The sequence below is a fragment of the Caretta caretta genome, chromosome 14 (assembly GCF_965140235.1).
Source record: "Caretta caretta isolate rCarCar2 chromosome 14, rCarCar1.hap1, whole genome shotgun sequence".
In the NCBI taxonomy this organism is placed as follows: Eukaryota; Metazoa; Chordata; order Testudines; family Cheloniidae; genus Caretta; species Caretta caretta.
The window spans coordinates 45551703-45578881 of record NC_134219.1 but is presented as its reverse complement, the minus strand read 5'-3'; the positions used below and the strand labels follow the sequence as shown (position 1 = coordinate 45578881).

The 27179-nt window shown below is 49.6% G+C and overlaps 1 protein-coding gene across 3 annotated transcripts; it reads left to right on the top strand.

The window, feature by feature from the left end:
• The first annotated feature begins 139 nt into the window (after positions 1 to 139).
• Positions 140 to 24907, top strand: PPP1R10 (protein phosphatase 1 regulatory subunit 10). Of its 3 annotated transcripts, none has more exons than XM_075119525.1 (20): positions 140 to 271; positions 857 to 1260; positions 14647 to 14764; positions 15901 to 15987; positions 16342 to 16477; positions 16637 to 16688; positions 16794 to 16871; positions 17170 to 17340; positions 17647 to 17752; positions 18202 to 18311; positions 18577 to 18677; positions 18930 to 19077; positions 19416 to 19571; positions 19957 to 20203; positions 20719 to 20794; positions 21135 to 21332; positions 21801 to 21912; positions 22354 to 22455; positions 22797 to 23309; positions 23737 to 24907. In XM_075119525.1, exons 3-20 carry the CDS (start codon positions 14658 to 14660, stop codon positions 23844 to 23846), a joined length of 2610 nt encoding a protein of 869 aa, XP_074975626.1. In that variant the 5' UTR covers positions 140 to 271; positions 857 to 1260; positions 14647 to 14657; the 3' UTR covers positions 23847 to 24907. The 3 variants fall into 3 exon arrangements, with proteins under 3 accessions (XP_074975626.1, XP_074975628.1, XP_074975627.1); XM_075119526.1 differs by lacking the exon at positions 140 to 271 and adding an exon at positions 373 to 421; XM_075119527.1 differs by lacking the exon at positions 21135 to 21332.
• The last annotated feature ends 2272 nt before the right edge of the window (positions 24908 to 27179 follow it).

Below are 27179 nucleotides of genomic sequence, written 5' to 3'. Positions count from 1 at the left end.
GCTCAGGAGACTCAGCCGGCCCCACCCCCGCGCATGCGCGGTATCGAGAGTCTCGTGACACCTCCGCAAGGGTGTTGCCCGCCGGCCGAGCCCAGTCACCCGCCTTTCCCCTTCGCGCACGCGCGCTGGGGCCCCTTCCTAACTGCGTCACAGCCGTCGTCAATTTTAAAATTGATTTTCGAGCTCGGATCCCTCTCGCCCATCGAGAGGGGACCCTAGCGCTGTGTTTCGCTAGCGGTTTTAAATCGGTTCTCGAGGAGCCGGCTGTTGGGTAAGAGGAAGGAGGGGGACTGCAGAGGACGGAAGCCTTTGTTCTCGCGCCGCAGCGCGAGCTGTAGGGGGGTGGGGCTGTAGGGGGGTGGGGCCGACTATAAAAGGCGCCACCCGTGCGGTGTTCGGCCATTCTGGGGTCTGGTTAGAGGTGAGTACTTAGCTCTTAAGAGCGCCAGGCTGGGGTACAGGGTGGGGGCGCGCGGGGAGGGGGGTGGTGGTGGGAGCTGCTCTTAGCCCTTTTGAATGACCTTGGTGATTGATCATTTCTGCTAATTAACCTCCTGGGTCTGAGGCAGGGAACTGGGGCTTTTGATTGAAACTGGGTTTCATCTGAACCATGAAATTCCAAGCCTCCCCCCGAAGGGTGGTTCCCCTAAAATCCCTATTTTCATTGTCAGACACCCCCCCCCCCCGATTTGCAAAAATTTACAACAGCCCAGGTCCCAGCGATTTAAAAAAAAAACCCTGAAAAATACGTTTATGCCAAATTTTGTGGTTTTGTGGTAAAAATTTTGGGGGGAGGTGTGCCTTTTGTATCTAAAAATGCTCATTGTGGTGTTTTTTCCCTTCTTTTCTACTCCAGGTTGGTTTGGTCTTGAGACTGGCGTCGAATTTGCTACGAGAAAGAGAAAAATCCCCCCCCACTTGGTCCTTGGAAGACATAAAAAAGCAGCCACCATATTTTCGACCGTCCTTGGGAAGCCGTTCAAATTCTTTGTGACCTGAAGGAAACTGCCACTTAAACATACCAAAAGACCAAACAAAAAATAATTAGCAACAACCTGTCCTGATCCTTTTTTTAAATCAAGCAACTTTTTGCATCTCTTTATCTCGACAAACCACCAAAAATCCCCAAAAAGTTGCTGTATTTTTTTAAAGCCATGACCAAAAACAAATCAATTATTTTTTTTCCTTAAAATACACCACTTTAATCAAACAAAAAATAACAAACCTTGAAGCGCTGTCGACGAGAAAAATTATTGGATAGTAAGTGTCGAATTTTCAACCAACTGACCAAAAAAAAAAATTCCTCCTCTGTACCAAAAAGAATTAACGCCAGGAAGAAACCAAAAATGTGTATATAATTGAGAGGAAACTAGGCTTTGTTTCAAAATGGTTAACCCTTAAAAGTCAGGCATTTTGCAAAATATGAATGCATATTTATAAGGAGTACGACGGTCTCTTATACAAATCCATCGTCTCCACGAATATGAAGGGTTAATGAGCTCCCACACAAAAGATGGCGGTGACTGAGCCATAAAGTATCGCTTCTTTGTGTGGGAGACGAGGAAAATGAGCAATCTGTACATAAAGATTGCAGGGTAAGGCTGTAAGTGGTGAGGGGCGCAAGAAAGAATCTATGGCATTAGCCAATGATGGGTTGGTTTAAAAAATAGTTAACCTTACAGTGATATGTCAAATCCATTTCTATATTTTTAAATTCAATGTAATTGTTAGGTTTTTTGTGTGATTTTTATTTTTTTAAAACCCGGAATATCACTTTAATAATGTATTTGCATATATATGTAGTAGCTGGGGAAAAGGGGCAATTTTAAGAATTGGGTGGCAATCTAAAAATAAAGATTGCAAGAGATTTTTTTTTTAAAAAAGACTTACAAAATTTGTTAAAATTCAGTAACTTGTATCTTAAAAGATCAGAATGAAATTTGATAACATTTAGACTCCAGTTATAACGAAATATAATGTGCTTTTAAAAATGTGATTCTCGCTTTCTATTTTCCCTTCCCTACTCAAAGATGGCAAAGCTGTTCTGTCTCCTTGTCTTTGTTTCTGGCAAGCAGCTTTTTTTTTTTCCTTTTCAGGTTGATCCCATTTTTTACCCCCCCCTTTTCTTTTTTGCCCCTCCCATACTTCGGACGGGGACAAATTAGCCCCCCCCCATTGTGATGGGGAGATTCTGTAGTGAATCTTCGGCTCACGCTAATAAGAATTGGATTTCTCCCCTTGTATTTTTAATAGGTGTAGCTTTGTAGGATTGAGATTATAGAATACAAAGGGGGGTGTGTGTGTATATATATCTATATCTATGGTGGGGGCTTTATTGTGTTATGAATTCCCTCTTAATAGATACTGAAGCCTTTTTGTTTGTGTTTTTTTTCCCTCCCCTCTCCCTTGTGCTTCTAAAATGGCGTCTGCCTCATTTTGTCTCTTCCTATACAAAAGCGAGAACCCATGGGCAGGGAGGTGATGTAACCAGCTCTGAGCAAACTCCTCCCACTGACTGACTTGCGTTTGGAGGCAGGGGATGGAGGGAATGAGATGCGGGTGGGGGGAAGGAGGAGGGGAATGCACCCAGCGCGTCCCCCCCTTTCCTCTTTCTAAACTGTTCTAACCAAATTCCGCTCCTGGCTGTTTCATCTACAGGAATTCTCTAGGTACAAGTTAATATATTGAGTACAAAGTATGATCCTAAGTCCACCAGGTTTCTTTCTTTTTATAGGTTTCAACATAACCCATGAGTTTGGACCTCCGCTCTCTTACTTGTCTGTCTTATCTGGCTGTATTCATAACTTACATTGGTTTCTATCCAGCTTCCATGCTCAGTAAAGCAGATGGTCTGCTTTGTCTCCCTTCTACTTTGGGATTTCACTGGTACCTTTTTTTAGACTTTCCGAAGGGAAGTGGGGGAGCATTCCTCTTGATCAGTTAATGTAATCTGATTTGTTATAACAGATGTGAAATGCTATCACTGGACTCCAAAGGTGCTGTACATAACCCACAAATCTGTTGTCAAGGATATTCTGGAGGTGGGAGGGGTGCGTGCATTTTCTCCAGCCACACACACCCCAAGTGTCTTGTTGGGCAGGGGAAAGGTAAAAAGTCTTGTATTCAATTAATTTGCCACATTCCACAGTGCCATAGTTCCTGTACAATGTACTAGGAAAAGAAGTGATCATTAGGAAAAAAAGGGAAGCCCTCATCAAAGGGAGGGGAACAGCCACAATTCACGGGTAAGCAAACCTTTCTGGTATTAATTACATTTCACAACCTTCATTTCTGTTCCAGACCACTTTGCTTATTTCTTTTTGATTATTCTTCCATTGTCAACTCCGCGCAGTGACATCGACTGATGCATGCAGAGGCTGTAAGGATATTTTGAGTCTTGATTTAAGAGCTTGCCAATCTGTTAAGACAACTACAAATTTAATTTTTTGAGACTTTGCATTAGAGAGATCTGGTTTCTGTTACCAGAGCCAACCCATTGGATCTGCATGAACGTCAGATAGCTTGTAACGAAGGAGAAGCTGCTTTTGTGACTGAGATCTTTTTTTTTAACTGCTGGATTTTTTTTCTGGACTGTTTCCAACATGAAATGGGACTTCACAAGGCAGATTTTTCAAACCCAGCAGGTTAAATACTTGCTGCAGTGTCCAGTGGTAGCATTTCATGCAATGTAAAGCAATTCAGCATTTTAGTCTCATGAGGACTGAACGGTATACAGCCTGTAATGGCCTAATCCTGAAGCATTGAGCTGCTATCCCATTGAAGTCATTAAGAGTTCTGGGTGCTGAGTTTCTCTCTTGGGATTGGGCCTTAGTCGCTGCATGTATAGTGCAGGTAGGATGAGGTAAGTTGTATGTAAGCAACAAACTTAGCAAAGGCCTTGTAGAGATTGTGCTGACAGGTGGGTCCGCTTAAGACTGGGACCATTTGCTGTGTTGCAGTTGTGTGCACTTCTAAATTTCAAAGCACACAGAAGATTAATGGAGGTGAAATACGCTAAATAAGGAAAATAACAAAAGATCCAGCCAGAAAGATTGATGAAAGCAGCAATGGCTCTTGCAGCCTCTTAATAGGAATAGAAAATCTATTTAATTTTTTTGAGAAAAACATTCAACTAGAGGAAAGCTTTTCTTTTTTATTTTAAAGCAAACTCTGGGAAATCCATTCAGACATTTAAATAAACCACACGCTTGATAAGCTGAGATTTGTCAGGCAAACTTTTGAAACTGGGATCTGTGTCTGTAAAAGCTTTTTCTTAAAAGCATCTGTAGACTTCATTCTAGAAGAAAATGAGATCCTCAATTTGGGAGATTTGAAGATGGGGTTAAAAATCAACAAAGTGAGGCTAAACGTGGGGTGAACACACAGTGGGGACTGTCAGTCAGATAATAGGCCTGATAAAACTTTCTCTTGCCAGAAGCTTAAATGATTGCCAAACTAGCTGAGTTTATTCTATACAGACAGTGATCTTTTAAAGATAGATCAATAGGGGTCTGGCTAAAGATGGCTTTTAAAAGTATTTTAATACCACACTTCTAAAAAAAAAATCCCAATACATGAAGTTTCTGTACCTTAGTAGATCTTGGCAGGCGTTAAGAGCACCTGATGTTTACTGAAAAAGGAGTGCCGCTTCTGTTTAACAATTCTGTTAATAGGATTTATGTTCTAGAAGTCATCTGCTCCTGCTGTCTGTCTTCCCTCACCTTCCTGAAGTTGTAATCTCATCGTCTCACTCATGTGGGTGAAGATGTGAGAGGGGGTTGGAGAAGTAAGACACTGAGATGCTAAAGGGACAAAGATACTGTGCCAGAAGCTGAACCCTTTGCTGTAGCCTGGTGACCTTGACAGTCACCGGCAGGTTCTCTGTCACATTTGACACCTCAGTTATGCTGAGAGCATATGTGGACAACGTATTGTAAAGATCACTTTTGATTTGAGGTAGCTTGGCCTCTTGGTGAAACTCAGTTTAGCATTTAGACCCCAGGGAAAATAATTGAGTTTTGAGGAAATTAGCAGGTCTCTGAATACATAGGGGGGTCCAGATCTTTAAATGTAAAGATCTGGCTGAATTTATTCTTGTTTTAACTCTTCTGTAAGTCACTTCAGTGACTACTTTGTCCCTCCTTTCAAAGGGAAGGGGAGTACTTGTGTTTTCTAGATCCAAACTAATCCTCATTTCCTTGCCATAGGAAGGGGAGGATTGTCCTGTTAGAGCACAATGCTGGGAGTCAGGACTCCTGGTCTGTGCCTAGATTTGGAAAGAGTGTAGATAGTCCCAGAGGATTTGTTCTTGGGGCTCATGGGTTGTGTGTCTTTTGATGAGAGTGTGGTAGTTAGGAAAAGGGGTGGGGGTGTCTGGGAGTCTAGACTCCTGGATTCTAACCCGCTGGCACTGAAATGGAGACATGAGCAGATAAAGAAAAAGCCACAGGCTCATTTTCCCCATCCCTGCTGGGGACTGAAGTGGGAAAAGGCTGTGAGGCTTACTTTGTTACTCGAGGGCTTTGAGAGTCTCAGCTAGAAGGTGTTACAGAAGAGTTACTCCATCGGGATGGTTTTAATCATGATTTAATGAACAGCTGTTTTTGTAATGTTACAGTAACTGGCAGTCCTCAGTCATTCCCCAGGGATAGGGATTAGAATACCAAGTCTTAAAAATCCTTTGATATATATTAATAGGATATGAAGATGTCTGTCTTCATTGGAATAAAATCCTGATTTCTATCTCTAAACTGTAAGTACAAAACAACTCTCCCTGTGGTCTCCAGTCATATGGGATCAACTTCTCAGCTGTACTGGAACACTACTTGTGGAGGGGTTTAAATCCTAATAGATCAGTAGCTGTGCTTTGCTTGTGATATGTCCTCTGTATCTTTCTATCCCATCCAGACCCTCAAGGCTCTCTATGTGCCATGTCCATAGCTGCTTGTAGCCCCTCTGGATATGCTTGCTTCAGTAAATCCCATCACCCATAGCATTCAGAAATTGACCCAGTCTCTGCAGGATTCCTTTGTCTTTGGGGGCGGGAGCACGCAGCTGTCTTTCTCTTAAAATGGCACAGCCATTGTAGTTTTGATGCTCTTTACGTCAATACTGACTGGCTAGATCGTGGCAGTGGATAAATATAGGTTGCTCTGAAGAGAGTCCCTGTTGTATGACCCACTGCTTAAAATCAGCTCCCTGTGTCCTCCTTGGCTTATTATTGCCCATAGGCGCTCTCGTTAGCACTGGGAGAAAATAACTAGATCCCTTACAAAGGGGTGAACCACAATTCAAATCTAACTGGACTAAAAACTTTTCCATCTTTTTCACTCTAGGCTCCCAAGAGATGGAGTTTAAAATACAAGGCTGAAATCGTAACATCTAAAAATGCCTTTACCTGTGTTTAACTTCAGCTCAAACCCAAAGGATGTTTTGAAATCTGTCCTGGGGAAAAAGTTTGTTACTTCCTCTATTTCTCACAAAGGAGGGAGCTAGTTCATATTTTGTTTCTATTCAATTTCACTTCTGGTTCTCTGCCCTTAAAGCTGCAATGTTTGGGTTGCAAATTGGTGGTTGTTGAATTTTGCTGAACTTGTTAATCTTGTAAATTTTAGTCTGCTTAAAAAATGTCTTTGTTCTTGTATCCTTTTAAGTGATAGTGAACCAGTTCAATGATTCATGTCCTAGGATAACTTTTTTGACTAACAAGTGTGTACCTAATGCAGCTCTTCCCCTTACCAGCTTGACCTGTTCTGATTTTTGTCAGAAGGAAGTAATCTGTTGACTCTCATACATTGACTGTACCTTGTAAATGATCATGATATTTGTGTATTTACAGAAACTGCCTTTAATGTTGGGTAGAAATATGTAAGAATATTGCTTAAAAGTTCACATCACTAGAAGCGTTTCTTGCACCATATAAACTGTAGGCCTGATGTTCAGACTCTGACTTCATTTGGGATCCCAGATGGTCAGGATTTCTGAACATCTATCCATATTAGGATTTGGAGATGGAAGCTGATATTTGTCACGCACTCTGTTCTGCAAATACCACAAATTGGTTTCTGTCCTGCTTCAGGACTAGTTCAGCAAACGTTGTCAATGCTTTATTGTTTAATCAGGATCAGAATTAATGCTTGGGAGACTTAAGCCACTCACAGTTGAATCACTGCTTTTTTTGGTTAAATTCAAAGTGCAGCTCTACTCAGAGAAGCAACTCTGTAAAAGGTATTGTGTGGCTTTGTTTGTCCCTGAACTCTAGATCCTGTTTAATCAACTGGGAAATAAAGATGGCTTTCTGCCAGCCCTGCAAATTCAGGCTGGGATTCAGTTGTCAAGCTGGGTTCAGTCTTGTTTTCATCAGGAATAGATTGTCCAAATTAAGTTCTGCCTTCATTTAACCTGATTTCAGTAAGCTTACCCAGATGTGACTGCAGTCACACTGCAGCTCATGGGTGAGCCTAAAATAGAATGTGGCATGCTCCTTTAAAGCCTTTTTGGTTCTGTGGGGCTAACAGGGATCAAATGTGCTATTGTTAAAGTTAGCAGATCTGACTCTAATACGCACAGGAACCAGAGAAGATGCCTTTAGTCATTTTAAAGAGCAGAGCTATGCCTTAAGGCGTTTTAGACTAGATCACCCATTCCTTTCAGTGGAAGTGAACAGACATCATAGCTAAATTCTTTCCTGTTTAGTTATATTGTGCTTACCTTTGATTAGCATTGTGTGCCATAAACAGCTGCAGTGCTCCACACCAGAGGTGACTGCATTTCAGGAGCTGGAGTGAAGTGACCAAGCTGTAGCTTGTTTTTCTGGGTAGCTTGCTGTCTGAGAGCAATGTTTGTCTTAAGCCTGCTCCTTCCTGTGTCTGGCAGTGGAGTCTAAAGTCAAGCTTGGTTATTTCCATGGCCAACAGCAGGCCAAATTTTCTAACCAAAAATTCCTTAATTGCAGAAAGCCTAATCTATAGCTCAGTGCCCAGAACATGTGCAGATCTGAGCATTCAAATGCAGTGATTAATGTTTCTTTAAAAATAAAACACTAATGCCAGCGTATGACTAACACCATAGGATCTGTTTGGGGAGCTAGGAGGAAAATGGTTGCCTATTTACCATTTTCAATTATGTAAATTTCACATGAGGCATTTGTTCTCCATGAAGCAGGGGTATGTTGACCAGCACTCTAGCACAGGTTTTGGTTTCTCTTCAGCCACTGAAATCAAATGCCCTTTTTGGGGAGAAATGGATGGAGACATGCTGCTTGTGATGTGAACTTCTAGGGTGCATGCAAAACAGAAACTCTGGGCAAAGTCATGAACATTATATCTGTTTTTCTAACGCTTTGCCAAGAGTTCCTGCTAAAACTGTTGACCTTAGACTGCAGTTTCCTCAAGTTAACAATAGAAAAGCTGTTTTCCTATAAATGCAACTTAAAACTGTTTTTTAAAATGTTTCTCTTCTGAAGCATGTTTCTAAAATGACATCTTGGCAAGTCACAGATAATGCCTTTCTCATCTAGCGCTTTTCATCAGTAGATCTCAAAGCGCTTCACAACCTTCATAGTCTCTCAACACTTCTGGGAGATAGAGCAGTGCTGTTATCCCCGTTTTACACATGGGGAGCGTTAGGCCTAAGGTCACACAGGAAATCTTGTGAAGTGGGGAATTGCATAGAATTGGGAACCATAAGTTATAGTGCTCTAGCACTGCACCCATGATCCCATATTAAGATGTCTGATTGCAGAGCCAGATTTGTTGAGCTCTTGACACTAAGGACCGAATCAGACCAGCAGAATCTCTCTAATGGAGATGCACAAGCAGTAAAAAAAGCTGCTGATCTGATCCTGGGTTGGATTTGTAAGGAGCCAGGTAGAAAAAACCTTCCTACATGTGTAACCTGACACGCTTGATTTGGGATCATGGACACACACAATGCCATTTCATAGCAGCTTTTCAGAGTGGAACACTATTTTCTTTTTAGCTGAGCTGTCTGACACTACAGTAGTCCATGTTCAGGGTTTGTAACTTGGTCATGCTGCTTCAAGCCCCTTCCAGTTGACTGTGGGTCAAGCTATTGGCCCAGAGAGTGGGATCAAACTAGACGTGTAGTTGGCTAAAAGTGGACTTCAGTCTAAATTAGGCTTAAATGTGTAACTGAAACCTTAAATATGCTTTCTGATGTTTCAGAGGTGAACTGCAGAGGTCTTGCTCAGAGGTTTTCAAACTGGGGGTGGTGACCCCTCAGGAGGTCATGAGGTTATTACGTGCGGGTCACGAGCTGTCAGCCTCCACCCCCTGCTTCACCTCCAGCATTTATAATAGTGTTAAATGTAAAAAAAAAAGTGTGTTCTTAATTTAGAATTGGGCTCACACTCAGGCCTGCTGTGTGAAAGGGGTCACCAGTACACAAGTTTTAAGAACCGCTGCTGATGAAGGCTTGAGTTTAGGATAGGGGGTCAGTCTTTTTAGGAGACCTACAGAGCTGTTAGATAAAGGGGAAATAACTTTTAGCTGTGCTTCGGAACAGAGGTGCCATCAGGTTTGGGGCACAGGGCTCCTGGGCTCTAGATTCATCTCTTGAGCAGGGAGCCTGGGAATCAGGACTCCTGGGTTCTATTCCTGGCTTGACTACAGACTTCCTGTGTGATCTTGGGTAGATCATATAACCTCCCTCTTTATATTTTTGCCTATAAAATGGGAATATTAATTTGGTTCCGTAAAGATACTTAAAGTGAGGGAGAAAAGTGTATCTAGTTCTTAAAATGCCAAAACTTCAGGCTTCCCTGCTGGATGAAGGGACATAAGTACTATAAACAGGTTTAGACTTTCTATTCAAGCGTTAATACCTTGTCTATCACTGTGGTACGAGTACATATTGAACATTAATTCAAATGTAAGCTGTAGGGAGCAATCCTGAAGTAGGAGCCTTCCATCTGACTTCATATTTCTAACCACTGGCTTCACTCCACTTGCTTATTTACACCTCTGTCTAGGTGGATTGCCAGGAAATCTGCAGTTTGGATTTCTCTGGCACTTGGGGGGGGGGGGGGTATTTTGTCAAAGTATGAGATTTACGTTTACATTTTTAACAAGCCAGTTAGCTCTTAGCAAAACCTTTGCAGTTTGCCTTTTAAACAGATCTTCAAGTTATCTTTAAAGAAACTTGAGCTAAACTTGCCATTAATCTTTTTTTAAAAAGCTTTTAGTAAGTTTCCATGAGTGCTATAAATTCCAGTAAGAGCAAGCATCTCTATCTGTAGCATAGGCAACCTCAAATGTGTCAAGCTTTAGCAGTGTGCCAAAAAGTGAAATTGAATAGAAACACATCTTACTGCTTGAGCTGAGAAATATTGGAAGTAAATAGCATAAACAGTAAAGAAAAAAAGTTCTAGCTTTTTCTTTTAACAGTCTTTTGATTTTAGTCTTGGTCAGGCAGGGGAGGGGTTGGTAATACAGGAAATTTCTTTTAAATTGTCTAGAAACCGGTGATCTAATATTTGCTCACAGTTGCCGAGGATATGGCTGCCTTATTCTTTCCTCTGGTGTCCTTTAGTCCAGTATTGCACTGATCAGAATAGTTGCGTGTGCTAATAGACAGCTCTTGCAGCCCGTCGTCTGTGCATATAAATCTGGTGCATGTGTAGTCTTTATTAATAGAACTTAAAATCTTTGCTGGGAACCCTGAACAGTGGAAGCTCCCACTCTTCTTTAATATGCCCTGTAGCGCCTGGGGGAATTCACGTGCTTGCAGACCTTCCCGCAGCCTCAAGGCAACAAAGTGGAATCCTTATTTGTTACCTTGGTCAGTTCTGTGTATTGACCCTTATACTGCTAATGAAGCAAAGGGATCTCTTATTTGTAGATCTGTCTAGACTTGCAACTGTCTTAGGTCTGTATGATCCAGTGTCTCCTACTCTCGTAATCTAGTACCCAGTCTTCCAGCATGGAGTACAATCAGGGCATCTTGCGGGATTTCCCTACTGGGATGAAGTAGCCATGGTTAAGTTCTCCTGTGTACATAACTGTATGTTTGATCTCTTGTGTGGATGGTGACAGGTGTTGGATTGGCAGCCCTGGAGACTGAAGTCCTCTCTTCACCAGCAAAGCACGTCTGAGCCTGGCAGCAGCACTGCGAGCTTTTTTTCCTGCCGAAGCGCATTCACCTTGCGTGTGGAGGATACCACCTCTGGGGGGTGAGAGGGGAATTCAGTCTCCATGGCCTGTCCCGCCCTCTGCCTTTCCACTGGGGGCTGCAGGCACAGAGATTTTTCGGCATGGAAGCCTTGCAAGTGGACTGACACCCCGTACCCCCAAACTGATTCCCCCTCCAAGCTACTGAACAACCGTCAGCTGGTAACAACTTTCCATCGCTCCCAACTGTCTAGTTTTGTTCCACTAAACTCCTCTGCCCAGTAAGTGATGGTGGATCTCTGCAGTTAACTTGGAGAGAGACTTTATTGGGGAGGAGTTCACACCAGACCTTGGAAGAGCTGGCTGTGGTTGGATATTTTTCCCCTCCTGCTCAGAGAAAGGACTTTGCTGAAAAGGCAGCGACGAGGGGATCTCTTCCTTCCTTGTTGAATCCAGTCTCGATCAGCCTGCCACAGCCAACAAAGTTCTGGAACTCAGCCATGCTGCCCATCTGTGTGTGTGTGTAAATTCCCCCTCCTCGCGCCAACCCCTCTGCTTCCCCAAGCAAAGCTGCATTGGCAGCCTTACACACAGCCCCGTTTGTTTCAGTGCTGCGTCTCGGAGTCTATGCCTCATGCAGCATGTGTGTAACTTACCAACGGGGAGTACGTTGCCTTTGTGTCACTAGCTACCATTGACACTAATCATTCCTCGCTGTACAAGACGGGGGCTATTTACGCTAGGCAGCTACACTATACCTTCACCCCACCCTCTGAATAAGGGTAACATACAAAGGCAGATCTGTTCTGTGTTGCTGAAGCAGACCCAGCCAGTGTGTCTCTAAGCAACGCCCCAGCCATGGTCCTGCTTGTCCACTTTGGTTGTAGTTTAACCTGTCTTGTGTTACAAGCTTCCCAGATAGGTTAATGTGACCTCATGCTACTGCCTACCCACTGCTCTGTACCGCAAGCGGTTTTCATTCCAAGGGCTGAGTGCAGTGTCTCCTAATGGGAACCCTGCTCGTGTTCCCTGGGTTGAGTGTTAATGGGAGGCTGGGCTGCTGCATCCCGTCACCTGTAAACTCTGCGCTTCCTGTCTGCACCAGATCTAAAGAAAGCCGGTACTAAGGGGAAGTAGTCTCCTTGCTCTTAAGCCACTGCTCAATTAGTCATTTGTTGCTTATGCATGCTCCACTTTTAAGAGGGACAGCAATAGTGTATTCACTTTTCCCCCTCCACCCCCCCCCTTGCCCAGGTTGACTGACACCAAATAGCCTGACTAAGCCAATGATTCCTGGTCTCTGCAGTCCTCCAATCCCATTTACTCTTCTGTAGTGTAGGGGCCTGTGACAGAAATACCACAGTGCCTGAGACTGGGCTCTGATCCTCCCTCTGGGTGTGGGAGGACAGTCTGCCTTGCTTGCAAATCACTTTAAAGGGCCGTGGCCAAGACAATTTCTCCAGTTAGTCTCCTCAAACTGACACTTCTACCTTACTCCCAGGGTGTGGCTGTTCTTTCCCTAGGGTCTGAGACAATTTAACTAGCCTGGGCAATTTCACTTTCCCAGTCTTTCATTTCTCAGTTCTAGGCCGGGCATGCGCCACATGGGAGAGTTGTGTGTGTATATCCAGTGGTGAAGGTCTCTCTTTCCAATGAAATTAACAAAATTTATGAAAACACTTAAATGGGACAATTTTTTAAATCAAATTTTGGGTGAGAAAGCCTTGCCAATGGCCCTTTAACTCCTCTCAGAGTCGTATCTGAATCTCCCACTAATGGAACTGAATTTTTTGCCAGCACCAACTCACGCATTTAAGACACACTGTTTACTGTTAGGGTATCTACAATAACCCCTTTACATGCTAGGGATTCATACCATCGTTGGTCTTGTTGGGTCTGAAGGACCTAACAGAAACGGTAGTGTGATAATGTGTAACATTCATGCTCAATGTCCTGGCAAACAGGATAATTTATCCATGCATGACTGACTTTGCATCATCCTGATTTTGGGGGAGAGTTATAACTTCATATCTGCCATTTGCCAGTTCCCTTTGAAGAACATTGTTTTCCCAGCATCCACCCTGAAAGATCTGGTGTTCCATACAGAGAAGGGAGCTCTGTCTCAACCTAACCCCCTCCCCTTAATAGGTACACGTTTTTATTCTAGTAAAGCTAAAACCAGTTGAACAATAAAGCCAGACAGATTAGTTTCAACAGAGCATGCTAGGTGAAATCTAATCGGCTTGTTTCAGGGTGCCTTCCATTTCGGGATGCTATGAAGAATTGCATGAAGGAACAAATTGGCAGAGTGTTTCCCATTGCTTTGCTTTTGTGTCCTCTGCATTTTTTTGTGGATCTGTTGAATTTTTGCTGTTTAAACATGTACCTGTAACTTGGTGCATTACATTTCCTAAAAACCAAATAAACTTTGTAATTTACAATCTGTAACTTGTGGATGTTGGAAATATTATGGAGGGAAAATTAATAAAAACAAACAAACAAACCCCAACCTGTTAATCTTTTTTAATAGCATAGGCCAAAATACTTCCTGTTTATTTTTATGTCTGGGTTTTTCTTCTTCCAATCCAGTCCCCTCTATTTTAAAAAGAAAATTTATTTAGTAACAGTTTAGAAGATTTACTTCTGCAATGATTCTTTCTAACAAATGAGATTCCAACACAACCCACTGCTCTGTCAAGTAGAACCTCTTTTTTTTTTTTTATGTAGGTAATCAAATTTAGACTGATTGAAACTTACAGCTGCTGATGTATTTTTAGGCCCCATTCTCATAAACAACATTGCATCTCAAGTCAATATTAGCTTTGGTTATCTCTCTAAACCACTGAATATTACAAGGTTTAGATCCACACCTCTCTTCTGATCATGGTCTATTTGGGTATAAATTCTTTAGTGTGCAATAACTCAACTAAAAATTAGTCTCAGAAAAACATCAGCATTTTCCACTGGGGTTAGTCTAAAAAAGACAATATCAACTTGAAAACACTATTGTGTGTTTGTTTACAGTTCAATAAATGGCATCTTGCCATAAACTTGTTAGCCTCAAGGTGATTGATTGAGTGGGAACATGACTAGAAATCCCTTAGTCCTCCCTGCTCTGGGTTTTCCCCAATTGCCTATCCCTTTGTCCTGTTTATTTCCTAACGGCTTGGGGGATACTTGAAGACAGGTTGGCAAAGTAGTAAACCCTGAGTTCAGATCCATCCTGGTTAAGGCCCAAGAGATAGATATGTATATGTGTGTGTGTGTGTGCACATGTAACTACGAGCGTGCGGTTAGGGAAAAGAATTCTAGTTTTCAAATGCTGGGAACTGATGTTTGCCAAGTGTGTTATGCTCTGGGTTCTCTTGACTGGTGGCAATGATAGGATAATACTTTGTACTTACAGTATCTGTACCCTTCCTGATCAGGTTTGGATTCCACTTACCAGTGCGATGATATCTGTGCGCTCTTTGCTGAGAGTAACCTTTTTTTTTTCTTCTTCCTTTTTTTGCCTCAGAACTGTCCATCATGGGCTCTGGACCAATTGATCCTCATGAGCTCCTAAAAGGATTAGATTGCTTCTTGGGGAGAGATGGAGAAGTCAAAAATACAGAAGGAGTCACCAAGATTTTCAAGTAAGTCCCCAGTTTAAACGTGTGGTTTGAAGAATTCTTAGCATGGCAGGACATAATGTAGCAAAATCTCAATTTCCCAGAGCAGAAGTAAGCAGCTGGTGTGGTGTGAAAATGACCCATCAGAGCAGAGCTGTTCGATTGTTTTAAGTCTTTTTCCTTCGTAGTCTTATTTATTTATTAGATGCTAATCTGCTTGTATGGTGATCGGCATTAAAGTTGTTGGGCTTTTTAAGACAGTGTAGGGGTTTTAGTCACGCAGAGGCCAGATTCTCAGCTGGTGTGCATCAAAATAGCTCCATTGGAGTCAATGGAGCTGCCCTGGTTTAAACCACCTGGGGGATCTGGCCCCATTGACTTCAGTGGAACCACAGCTGACTTGCACCAGTTGGGGAGTTGGCCTTGGGTTCCATCATCTTCAATGGAAGATGTGATCCAAATCTCCTAGGCTGCTTTGGAAACATCAGCCTTGCCTTTCTTGTAACTGCGTCCTCTTGTTTCAGAAATGCATCCCGTTCTCTTCTTAAATGTTATCTGATCCTGGATCTCAGTGGAAGTCCCTTCTGTAGGTTGCTTGAAGGCACTTCAGTGTATTCCAAGCACGCCTAGCATTTGTTCCCAAAGCTCTCCCACAACCTTCTTGTTCTTCAGGGTGTGGATGAGGCATTGAGTAGCTGTAACTGCCCTATGAAATATTTAACTCCCCAACCCCCTCAGAAACCCTTCTCCAATTAAAAGGATGCGTGTGACGTTTGCAGAACATTTAAATCTTGGGCTAGATCCTCAACCGGAGTAAATTAGTGAGGCTCCCGAATTTAATGGGAATCCCATCCACTTTGAGCCAGCCATTGCTCCGACTGGGGCTGGATTGGAGCCAGTGCCTGCTGGAGCAGAAAAACCTCCTTCCCATCCCCCCCTCAGCCAGGCTGTCCCCCACCAACCTGGGGCCAGATTGGAGCCAGTGCACCACAGAGGGGAAAGAAGCCATATGCTGTTCCCAGATGAGTCCTGTTACTCCTTCTTCTTGGCCCCAGAGCCTACGGAGTCTGATTTTGTGGCAGTTGGTTGCCATGTGCTCTGATCTCTCTGTACTGCATCAGCTCAGCTTCTTCCTTGCCTCTCTCCCTTCCTGCTTGCAGCTTCATGAAAGACGCCCAGAAAATGGTCAGTCGCTGCATCTACCTGAACATCCTGTTGCAGACCCGGGCGCAAGACATCCTGGCGAAGTAAGAGTCGTGGAGGGTTCCTTACAGAGAGTGGGGACTGGGGGTCAAATTATCCCTAGCTCTGGGAGGGGAGTGGGGTCTAGTGAGTTAGAGAAGGGGGAGCTGGGAGTCAGGACTCCTGGGTTCCCTCCCCAGCTCTGCCGCTAACTGTGACCGTGGCTGGGTGTCTTTTCCTCTGAGGTGCAAAGTGGTTCTCAGGGAGGTTATGGGGTTTTAGTGACCCATCTCTGGCAGGTGCTTGGAGATCAATCCTGGGCTGTAAGGAGTAGGCAGAGACAGTTCAAAGTTTGGCTGTAGCCCATGGCGTGGGAAGGGTATGACACCAGCACTGACCTGGATCTACTCTCTTCCCAGGTTCATCCGGGTTGGGGGTTACAAACTTCTCAACACTTGGCTCACCAGCTCCAAGGCATCCAGCAATGTGCCCCTGCTGCAGCAGATCCTGCTCACGCTACAGCACCTGCCCCTCACTGTGGATCACCTGAAGCAAGTGAGTAAAGCTGCTGGCGCTCTCCCTTCACAGTCAGTGCTGACCACGGTGGCCCAGTGCGGTGCTCGGGGGCACTGTGCTGCAGGGAACAAGGTGGGGACGCTGTCCCTTGCGGTCAATGCGGACCATAACCCTCTGTCCCTCTCTGATCTTTTCCAGAACAACACGGCGAAGCTGGTGAAGCAGCTTAGCAAGTCGAGCGAGGACGAAGGTAAGAGACCGTCCTATTGTGTGTGTGCGCGCCATGCCTCCTCCCGTCTGCAGGAGCTTGGTGCGAGCTGCCCTGCTCTAATCTCCGTCCTCTCTCCCCTTGCAGAGCTCCGCAGACTGGCCTCCATCCTCGTCAGCGACTGGATGGGCGTCATCCGCTCCCAGAGCAGCGCGCAGCCTGCAGGTGAGTCACATCCTTGAAACACGCATAGGAGACCTTGTTTGAAATGATGGGGCCCCAGCCGTCTTAGCTCGGGCCCCTCAGCCCACTAGTGGGTGCCCTCCCCGCACCATCCTGGGTCTGTCTTCTCTAGCGTGGGATTCCTGCCACTCTACTGCTCTGTGGCTCCTCCCATAATACGCTTCTCGTGTCCATCCTAACCGACGTGGGCAGACTGTGGGCTTTTCCCTGGAGCCTGAGGGTGGAGAAGCTCTTGCAGTGGCCTCTGCCTTTGGGACTTGAACCCTCCCCTTCCCTGCAGAGCGAGACAAGAAAAAGCGGAAGGAGGAGAGTAAGAGCAAAGCACCTGTCCAGGAGAAGCCTCAGGAGGCCAAGGCAGAAGCCAAGGCTGAGGAGACACCGGAGAAGAAGAGAGAGAAGCCAAAATCGCTACGCACCACAGCACCCAGCCATGCCAAGTTCCGCTCCACTGGTGGGTACTGGGAGGGGCATCTCTCAACTCTTGGGGGGAGTAGGCCTGATCGAGGGCAGCAAGCTAAGAGGCCTCAAGTGGGATTCTGTATGGCTGTTCCCCAGTTGCCCCACCTAGAGGTGGCTCTGAGCAGTGTAACTGTGCAGCTGGTCCCCACTTGCCCCACCCCAGAGGTGGCTGCATTTCTCTGCTGGGTGACCTATCCCAGCTTAAAAAGCCTTTGGGATCCTTGCAGATGAGGTACTATGAAAATGTGGGCTTATCCCGTTGCTGTACTCTGCTAACCTGAGTTCTGCTTTGCTGTAGGGTTGGAATTGGAGACTCCCTCACTGGTTCCTCTAAAGAAGAACCCCAACGCTGTAGTGGTGTCTGAAAAATACAACCTGAAGCCGATGCCAATAAAGAGACAGAGGTAGGTCTGAGCGTCCCGCCCTGCTCTAGGGAAAGCATCCAGACTTTATGCCTGTGGCTTCCTCTGTCTGCCTCACCTTTCCACTCTGTTCCTCAGTCCTGAGAAGCACTCTGTGTAGAATTGGGAGGCAGGACTCCTGGGTTCCCTCCCTGTCTCTTGGGAGGGGAGTGGGGTCTAGTGGTTAGAGCAGGGGTCTGGGAGGCAAGACTGAGTGCTGAGGGGATTTGCCCGAGACCCTGTGTGTGGTACAGGCCCAGCATTGGTATCCTTCCCCAAGCCGCCCCTTCAGCCCCCTGCAAAGCAGCTCTAAGGTTGTGCTGTGCTTCCTATGCTCTTCTTCACACCAGATCGCCACATGATCGGGGCTTGCCCGCTCCTTGCTCAGGGCAGCATCTGACCCCTTTCCTGGGTCGTGGCCTCAGTACCATGTCTGCTTTTCCCTCTCACAGCACGTCCGCCCCCTCTGGAGACAACCCACCAGTAGAGAAGAAATACAAGCCTCTGAACACCACCCCCAACAGCACCAAGGAAATCAAAGTCAAGATCATCCCTGCGCAACGTGAGTACACTGAGTCCCCGGTAGTCAGGATGCCTGCGTTCGGTCATCATCATCGGGAGGGGAGTGGGGTCTAGCTGGAGTAGCGGGGTTGCAGAGGTGGGGCTGAGAGTCCGGACTCCTGGGTTCTATCCCTTGGCTCGGGGAGGGGAGGGGAGTGTAGCATAGGGGAGGGGCAGGATAACACGTGAAGTTGCTGGTGCTTGGAGCGTTCAGTTTCCGTAACCTGTTTCATTCCCCCTTCTTCCCCCCCCCCCGCCCCTTGCAGCAATGGAGGGCTTGGGCTTCCTGGATGCCCTTAACTCTGCCCCCATCCCAGGGATCAAGATCAAAAAGAAAAAGAAAGTCTTGTCTCCTACTGCAGCCAAGGTACAAACACTTCTGGGTGGGGAATGGGGGATGGTTGGTTAGAATGGGGGCTGCTTGGAGGCAGGACCCCTGGGTTCCATCCCCAGCTTGGGGGTGGGGCGGGAGGTCTGGTGGGTTAGAGCAGGGGGCTGGGAGGCAGCACCCCTGGGTTCTGACGTCAGCAGTGAGAAGGGCGTGGGGTCTGGTGCAGGAGCTGGGAGTCACTGGTTCACTTCCCATTACGCTGATCCCACATTTCTCTCTGTGTCCCAGTCGAGCCCGTTTGAAGGGAAGCCAGCCCCAGAAGCGAGCACTGCTAAACCATCCTCGCCAGAACCCGCTACTGCATCCGAGCCGATGGAGGTGGATCGGCCCGGCACTCCTGTGCCGGCAGTAGAGGTCCCAGAGCTGATGGAGACAGGTAAGGATGGGGAAAGCGTTGGAGCCAACAGGTTCTGTTGTGCTAACCCCGGGTGGGTGGTAGGTGTCAACCCAACATCCTGGCTGTGTTGGATCAGACCTGATGTTTCCACCCAGGAGGCTGTAAAACCCCATAATGCATGTGGCCAGGTGTGCCATGCCAGCTGGGGTACAGCTGCCTTGGCAGAGGGGGCAGCCCCTGTGTCAGCTCAACTGTGGGGCTGGCAGGGCTGTCTTCACTGGGGGTCCTGGGTTGGGCTCAGGAGGCATTGGCGCCAGCTGGTAGATCCAGGCTCCGTGGGTGTGTTTGTCTGATTGCTCTGTGTCCCGTCCCTGCAGCCTCGTCCGAGCAGAACTCTGACGCCAAGCCACCCGAGAGTGCAGCTGACTCCACTCAACTTACCAAGAAGGGCAAGAAGAAGAAGACAGTGAGCTGGCCTGAAGAGAGCAAGCTGCGGGAGTACTTCTACTTCGAGCTGGACGAGACTGAGCGAGGTGAATACTGGGGAGGGGGCCTTTCCCTCTAGGGGGCACCAGCTCCAATCCGGCACTTGGGGTATGGGACATGGGGCCTTTCCCTCTAGGGGGCACCAGCTCCAATCCGGCGCTTGGGGTATGGGACATGGGGCCTTTCCCTCTAGGGGGCACCAGCTCCAATCCGGCGCTTGGGGTATGGGACATGGGGCCTTTCCCTCTAGGGGCTGCCAGCTTTGCTCCGGCACCAGGAGACTACCTGGCTTCTGCGGGTGGGAGAAGGGATACGAGGCCTTTGAACTCCTATTATGGAGTGGGGTGTCTCACCCTTCCTATCGGCTGTACGGCAGTGGCCTGTCTGTCCCCTGACTAAACCTCTCCCCATTTCTTCTCCTCCCCCTGGCAGTCAACGTGAACAAGATCAAGGACTTTGGCGAGGCAGCCAAGCGGGAGATGCTGAAGGATCGGGAGGCCTTTGAGACGGCACGCCGGCTCAGCCACGACGCCATGGAAGAGAAGGTGCCCTGGGTTTACCCCAAGCTCATCGACCTGCCTAACCCTCTGGTGCAGCCAGGCAATGGCAGCCGCGAGAAGTTCACCCAGGCCGAGAGGGAAAAGGGCATCCTGCAGGAGATCTTCCTGTCCAAGGAGAGGTGGGTGTGGTCCTGGGGGGCAGTGCAAGGGATTGGAAGGATACTGGGGTCGAGGCCGGGGCACCATTTTCCATTTGCGCAGTGTAGGTTCTTTGTCCCCCTCTAATGGCTGCACCATGCAACAGCCAGTGTATCAAATTTAGGGCCACCCACCTGAATTCAGCATGGCTCTGTTCCTCTCTAGTGGCATATGAACCAGCTGCTGCCTCTGAGCTTGTCGACTTGGTTGTTTGACTCAGGGAGCACAGACCCTGCTTTCAGCTCCAGAGGTCCCGCAGATGACCTCACCTGGGGCCTCTCTTGGTTGCTGGGCATCAGGATCCCCCTCTGACCCTGCTATCTTTGCTTCCCATGGCTGGTGGATGCTGGGTGGGTGTAGACCTGGCCTGTGAGGCCATGCTGGAGCTAAGGGGCAGGGGGGAGGGGCATCAGGCTGTGCTGACAGTCCCATCAGTGGTGGGCTACGACCACATGTCTCGGTGCTGAGATCTGATGGGCATCTCTCCTCTCCACAGCGTTCCAGACAGTCCCCACGAACCCGACCCGGAGTCCTACGAACCCCTGCCGCCCAAACTCATCCCGCTCGACGAGGTATGTCTGGCCCAGGGCCCCGGGTTCTCTATCCTGCTTTGGAGGACAGAAGGAGGGGACCTGTTGGGTTAGAGCAGGGGGATTGGTAGTCAGGACTCCTGGGTTCGCTCCTCACTGTGGAAGGGGTCTAGGGGTTAGAGCAGGGGGTTCATTTCCCAGTTCACTGGGGGCCCTCCCCCGCTCTGTGTCTGTCTCCCCTGTATAAACAGGGACGGGCTAGAGAAGGGCAAAGGCCCAGGAACCCAAGCGCCCAGCCATGACCCCCAGCCCCTAAGGCTGGGGCGTCCTCCTTGCCCTCAGCCCGTCCTGACTCCAGTGTCTCCTCTGTCCCCTCTCTCAGGAATGCACCATGGACGAGGCCGCCTACCAGGAAGGACTCGACCCAGCCGCCGCCTCGCAGTCTCCCGATGGAGCCGGGGCCTCCAAGCTGCCCCCAGTGCTGGCCAACCTGATGGGGAGCATGGGGGCCGGCAAGAGCCCTCAGGGCCCCAACCCCAGCTCCTCCATGAACGTGCAGGAGATCCTCACCTCTATCATGGTAATTGGAGCTGCTGTGTAGTTTGACTGGCCCTACAGGCTTCCCGTAGTGGGAGGGTCCAGCACCAAAAGGGTAAACAATGAGCCGTTCTATGGGTGGGGTCTCACTGGCCCATCTACCCCCAGAGCGGACCATTGCTTCCCCCCCACCGCCCCACCACTGCTGGAGTGGACCATTGGCCTGGTCTCCCTGCCTCCAGCGTTTTGGGGGGGAGGGGAAACTCAGAAAATGCACCAGCTGAGCAATAGTTGGGGTGGGGGGATGCGTGGGGGGGTGGGACTCTTTTCTGTCACCGCCTTCTCCCAAAGCAGTTGGCTCAAGCCAGCCCCTGGCCCCAGCTAGAGGGTTAATGGACTAGCACAGCGCCCTAGAGTTAGAGGTCAGAGAGAGCTGAGGGGGTGTAGTGTGTGTGGGGGGGAGGAGAGACACTGTCTAACCCTGCTCCTCCTCTCTCCCTTCCCTGCACAGGGCGGGCCCAACAACCACAAGACAGAGGAGCTAATGAAGCAGCCGGATTACTCGGACAAGATCAAACACTTGCTTGGCAACCTCCAGACACAGCCCCCGGGGCCCTCAGGAGGTAAGAGACCTGTGGGGGGGCACTGACCTTGTTCCCACCTCCCTCTTCTTCTAGGAGAAAATTCTGTTCTGCCGGTCGCCTTCTGGCTTCTGTTTCTCTGCCTTCTGTCTGTCTCGACGGGGCACCTGGGCCTTATAAACCATCCAGTCCTACAGTTCTAGGGGCTCTGGCAGGCAGGTAATCGGAAGGACCTGATCTTGGTTGATTCAGATGGCTGGTGCCAGGGTAGAGCTGGTGCACCCAGCATCCCGATGACATCATAGGGGTGCGAGTGCGTGTCTGTGTGATTTCCCTTGCTCTGGGGGTTCCAGGAGAGGTGGCCTTGTAAACATGTCCTGGGTTAGGATCGGAGGTTGCCTGTGAAGGGATGGGAAGTGAATCCCCCCCCCCTTTCCACTTCCCATTGGCTGTATTTGACCCCTCTGCTCTCTTGTCTTCCAGTGCCCCACGGGCTGCTGGGCCCAGGGCCCCTCGCCAATGGATTCCCACCTGGACCAAAGAACATGCAGCATTTCCCTCCCGGGGGGCCAGGACCCATGCCTGGTAAGGAGGGAGCTACCATCTTCTGGGGGTGGGAGGACACGAGTGTCAGACCTTCAACTGGAGTGTGCCTGAGTCAGTAGGGAGTGCTGACCCCAGTGCGGTGCTAAGGGGCGCTGTGCTGTAAGGAGTGGGGTAGAGGCTCAGTAGGGGACACTGCCCTGGCGTCAGTGCTGGTGCCAATGCCCCAGTGTGGTACTAGGGACCACTGTGCTGCAGAATGGGGGGCTCAGTAAGGGGTCCTGTGTGGCATGGAGCAGGGTGGGGGTTCAGCAGGAACTGTCTTTCTGCCCTGGGTGCTCAGACGGGGGGGTCTCTAACCTTTGTGCCTCTCTCTCCCCTAGGTCCCCACGGTGGCCCTGGGGGTCCCAACATGCCCCCAGGTCCTGGCATGCCTGGCGGGCCCAGGATGATGGGCCCTCCACCTCCCCAGCGAGGCGAGTTCTGGGATCCCCCTGATGGCGGCATGCGGGGAAACCCCCACGGGGGTATGCGAGGGGGTGGCCCCGGCCCGGGGCCTGGACCAGGCCCTTTCCACCGGGGACGAGGCGGGGAGCCCCCCTTCCGGGGACGAGGAGGCGGCGGGCGCAGCGGCGGCCCCCCCAATGGCAGAGGCGGGCCCCCTAACAACGGCATGGGTGGAGGAGGCGGCCACGGCGGCGGCGGCCATGGTGGAGGCCACGGAGGCCATGGTGGAGGCCACGGCAGGGGCCACGGCGGCCATGGTGGGGGCCACGGAGGCGGCGGCCATGGTGGGGGCCACGGAGGCGGCGGCCATGGAGGTGGCCACGGAGGAGATCACGGCAGAGGCCACCCAGGGGATCACGGCCGGGGTCATGGTGGAGGCCACGGAGGAGGTAATTGCAGGGGGCTTGGCTTGCCCTCTAGGGGGAGCAGAGGGCCTTGGCTTTGGAATGGCCCTGCCCCTTTGTGGGAGGGGCCTGTGAGTGCCCCCTCCCCTCCCCCGTTTTTATCCAGCCGGTGGCGAGGGCCGATGGGGGAGACCCAGCATGCATTGCACCCATTCGATCCTGTGGGCCCCGCTCCTTGGGGGCGGGGCCCAGAGTGGCAGAGACCCCCTATGGGCCTGTGAGAACAAGGAAGACAGTTTCAGCTGCAGCATTGCATGCTGGGAGCTGTAGTCTGCTCCTGGCAGCCTGGGTTAGGGTGGAGTGTTGCATGCTGGGAGCTGTAGTCTCTCCCCCATCCTCTGCCCTGCTCTGCCACCCCTCTGGCCGTGCCCCACTGCCGTGGCTGACCTGCGCCCCGTTTTCTCTCACGCAGACATGTCGAGCCGCCCCGTGTGTCGCCACTTCATGTTGAAAGGCAGCTGCAGGTACGAGAACAACTGTGCCTTCTACCATCCCGGAGTGAATGGGCCGCCCCTGCCGTAGCGCCTGGGGCCCTCCCTCCACCCCGCCGACACCCCGTGAAACCGCCCAACACAGCTGCCCCCCCCTTCACGGACTCTGGGGTGCCCGCTGTCGGACTTGGGCTCTGAATCCACCATTTATGGCTTCTGTGAGGCCTTGTAACGCCCAGGGGGGAGGAGCAACCCCCCCCCACGGCTGCTGCTACTGAGGAACCACTGCGGCGGGGGGGAATTTCCCCCCGCCACTCCGCTCCCTCCTGTGTTGTTTTAATCTGATGGAGGCGCTGATGGGACCTGACTCTGCGCCCCCCAGTGACTTTTTGCAAGCACAAGAGCCGCTGTCTGCTCTGGGACCTGGGGGCGAGGGGGGGCAAAGTGGGTTGTTACCACTGTGTGTATCTCTGTGGAACCAGCAAAGGTGTAAAGAGGGCGTTGCCCAGCTGCCCCACCCGGCTCCGGGCTGTGATCTGTCCGCGGGTTCGCCAGCTGCAGACCTACTCTGAAGACATTTTGCCTGGGGAGCCTTGGCCCTGAGGTGCAGCCGGCCACCCCATCCGGCTCCCCCAGAAATACTGCCTTCCCGGGGCACGTGGCCAGGAGACTTCTCCCTCCATCTGGCAGCAGCAGGATACCAGTCCTTCTGTTGGGGAGGAGAGGGATCCCTTAACCACTGCCCCCCATCCACTGAGCAAAGGGGGTGCTTGTTAACTTCACCCCCTCCATGGGGTCATCCCCCCCATGTGTGTGAACAAGTGAGATCAGAGCTTCTCCCCTTGCTGTAAATACCCTTCCCCATCCCACTGACGACTGCAGACACGTGACTCCCCTTGGTGCTAGCGAGTCGTTGGAAGTGGGGGGGACATGAAGCTGTTTTCTGTGAAAACGGATGGACTTTATTGCTGTTGGCATCTGGGGGCTTGGTTTGTTTCCTTTCCATTGTTTTATTTTTTTACGGTCTCTCCCTGAGACATGGACTGTCCTCCCCCCACCCCACCCCACTGGTGCAGCCTCCCCCTTTTGTTTTGTATATTTTGTACATTAGTAATAAACATGGTGATTAAAAAAATGGATCATCTAATTTAACCTTGGTGTCTGTGCTGGCTGTGTGGGGAAGGGGCCATCTCTGTGCATCTGTACAGTGCCTGGCACAGCAGGTTCAAGGTCTGCAGCTGGAGCCATGAACACTGCCACACTATTGAGAGAGGTGCCCTGCTGCAGCTTCTGTCTCTGCTCACTTCGTTTCGCCACTGAAATAGGAATGAGCCAGATGCACAGGGGAGACATTTCCTCGTTCTTACAGTCCTGCTGATGGCTGAGATGCAGCAGGGTCCTGGGAGTTGGACTCCAATTCCCACTAGCGAGAATCCCTCAATCCACCCTGACTTGGTACAGCGCTTGGAACCCTGGGATACCTACCCAGGATGCAATGCACGCAGAACTGGTACAGTTGTCCAACATGTCCCTTTACAAGCCCTTGTGTTCAGTTGCTTATAACATTGCCACACATCATCCATTTGGGCTGAAGTTTTCCACGCTGCGTGTACTCCTTAGGTTGAATATTTGGGAGAAAGTTCAGCCAAAATGGTTCAGCCGTTTCCAAGAATGAGGCTAAGGGCAAGCGCCTTATTTTGCTCAAGCTAAAACGGTCTGGTGACCCTTTCTTTGAGAAGCTCTAGTCTCCCTGTGTTACAGAGCAGGGACTCAAAACTGGGCAAGGGCGTAGCCTGTGTCAAGGCTGATATGCTTTTACCCATCCGCGGGAACATTTTGCCTAAATTTGGCCACATCATAAGCCTTTGAAAAATTGTGGCCTGCACATGCTTTAGATTTTAGCTGCTAAGTTCTCCAAAGATCCTGTGTGTGGGCTCCGGCCTAGGGCTGATCAAGTGTTCCTCTGCGACTGCAGTTCTGGGCGGACTGTGCTGGGCTCCGGCCTGGGAGCAGAGAGCAGGCAGCCTCCCTCCTGCGCTCTCAGTGCCCCTCTGCTGGGCCCAGGCAGTGTGGAGGAGGAACCCACCCGATTCCCATACAGAGGGGACAAGAGGCAGACCTGTGGATAGAGATGGACTTTGCAGGGGGAAGAGACTGGGACTGAGAACCAGTCTGAAGGAGGGCAGCTGGGTCTAATGGGTGCTTATGTGTGGGGGAGGGAGAAAGGGACATGGGTGGAGGGCATGCTGAATGGAGACTAGAGTGAGGGGAGGAGACGGACAATAGAAGGAGAAAGGGCAGAAGGTGACATGCTGAGGGGTTGCTGGGGGTGAGACTATGCAGAGGAGTCTGTGCCCACTAGGACACACTCCCCTCCAGGCCTGGAATGGAACCAAGATCCTGAGTCTCACTATACCATCCGCAACTAGCTCAGAAACCCACCTGCAAAGCATCTCCTGGCCCTCTGGTGCTAGGTTGTCTGCAGTCATTGCTTGGGGGGGGGGGGGGGAAGAGGGGTGAGCACCTCCTGCTCTAAGAAATTGCGGGGGGGGGGGGGAAGGGGCAGTCAGAGTCTGAGGTTTAATCCCTTCCCTTGTGGGCAGCAGGATTCTGTGTTGCTGCTTCCCCCCCCCCCCCCCCCCCCCCCAGCAGCCTAGAGGCCAGGGTAGCGGGGCTGGCTGGCATCACACCATGCTGGTGGAATAATGCACCTGATTGTCAAAGCTTCCACAGGTGCCTTGAGCCACAACAACTTGTACAATGGCCAACAGACTCCTGCTATGATGTCCCCCGCTCCAATCACCTCAGTGATGTGTTAACTCTGAAACCTACTGATTTTGTTGAGCATTCACAGGTGGTCCAAGTTGAGCCAATCTACTATACTGGCCAGATGTTAACTCTGAAACCTACTGTTGACAGTGCAACTGGTAAATGGGACTTAATGGGCTGCAGGGGCCTGTAATAAACAGGTCTGAGATGAACAGCTCAGCCCCCTCAGCTTGTTCATGTCAGGGGGTGTTGAGTCTGAAACCTACCTGATGACTTGGCTATCATTAACTACCTTGCACCAAATCACGTTCACTGACACAGCCTGGATGGGGTCAGGGGAAAACAGACCCAAATACAAGGTCACTTCCAGCCTTGACCCACCCTTGCCCTATCTAGCACCTAGAGGCCCTGCTGCAGTCACCTTCAGCTCTGTTTTTCCCCACCCCCTGCTGCCTTTGCTGATCCATGGAACATTTATCAGCTAATGCTGAGACCACCCCATGCAGCAGCATCTCAATGGGGTGTATTAACATCAAGTGCCCACCACCACAGCCCCAAAGGGCCACTGCCCAGCCTGTGCCAAAGGAGAGAGGCTGAAGGAACGGACACGTTCCCAACAGATGCAGGACAACAGCCAGATGCAACAAGGGTGGGC

Excerpts from the sequence above, each read along its gene's own strand:
- PPP1R10 (XM_075119525.1), top strand. The coding sequence starts at position 14,658 with ATGGGCTCTGGACCAATTGATCCTCATGAGCTCCTAAAAGGATTAGAT. Across the intron at positions 22,456-22,796 it reads GGGGCCAGGACCCATGCCTG|GTCCCCACGGTGGCCCTGGG; the intron begins GTAAGGAGGGAG and ends TCTCTCCCCTAG. Across the intron at positions 23,310-23,736 it reads TGGTGGAGGCCACGGAGGAG|ACATGTCGAGCCGCCCCGTG; the intron begins GTAATTGCAGGG and ends TCTCTCACGCAG.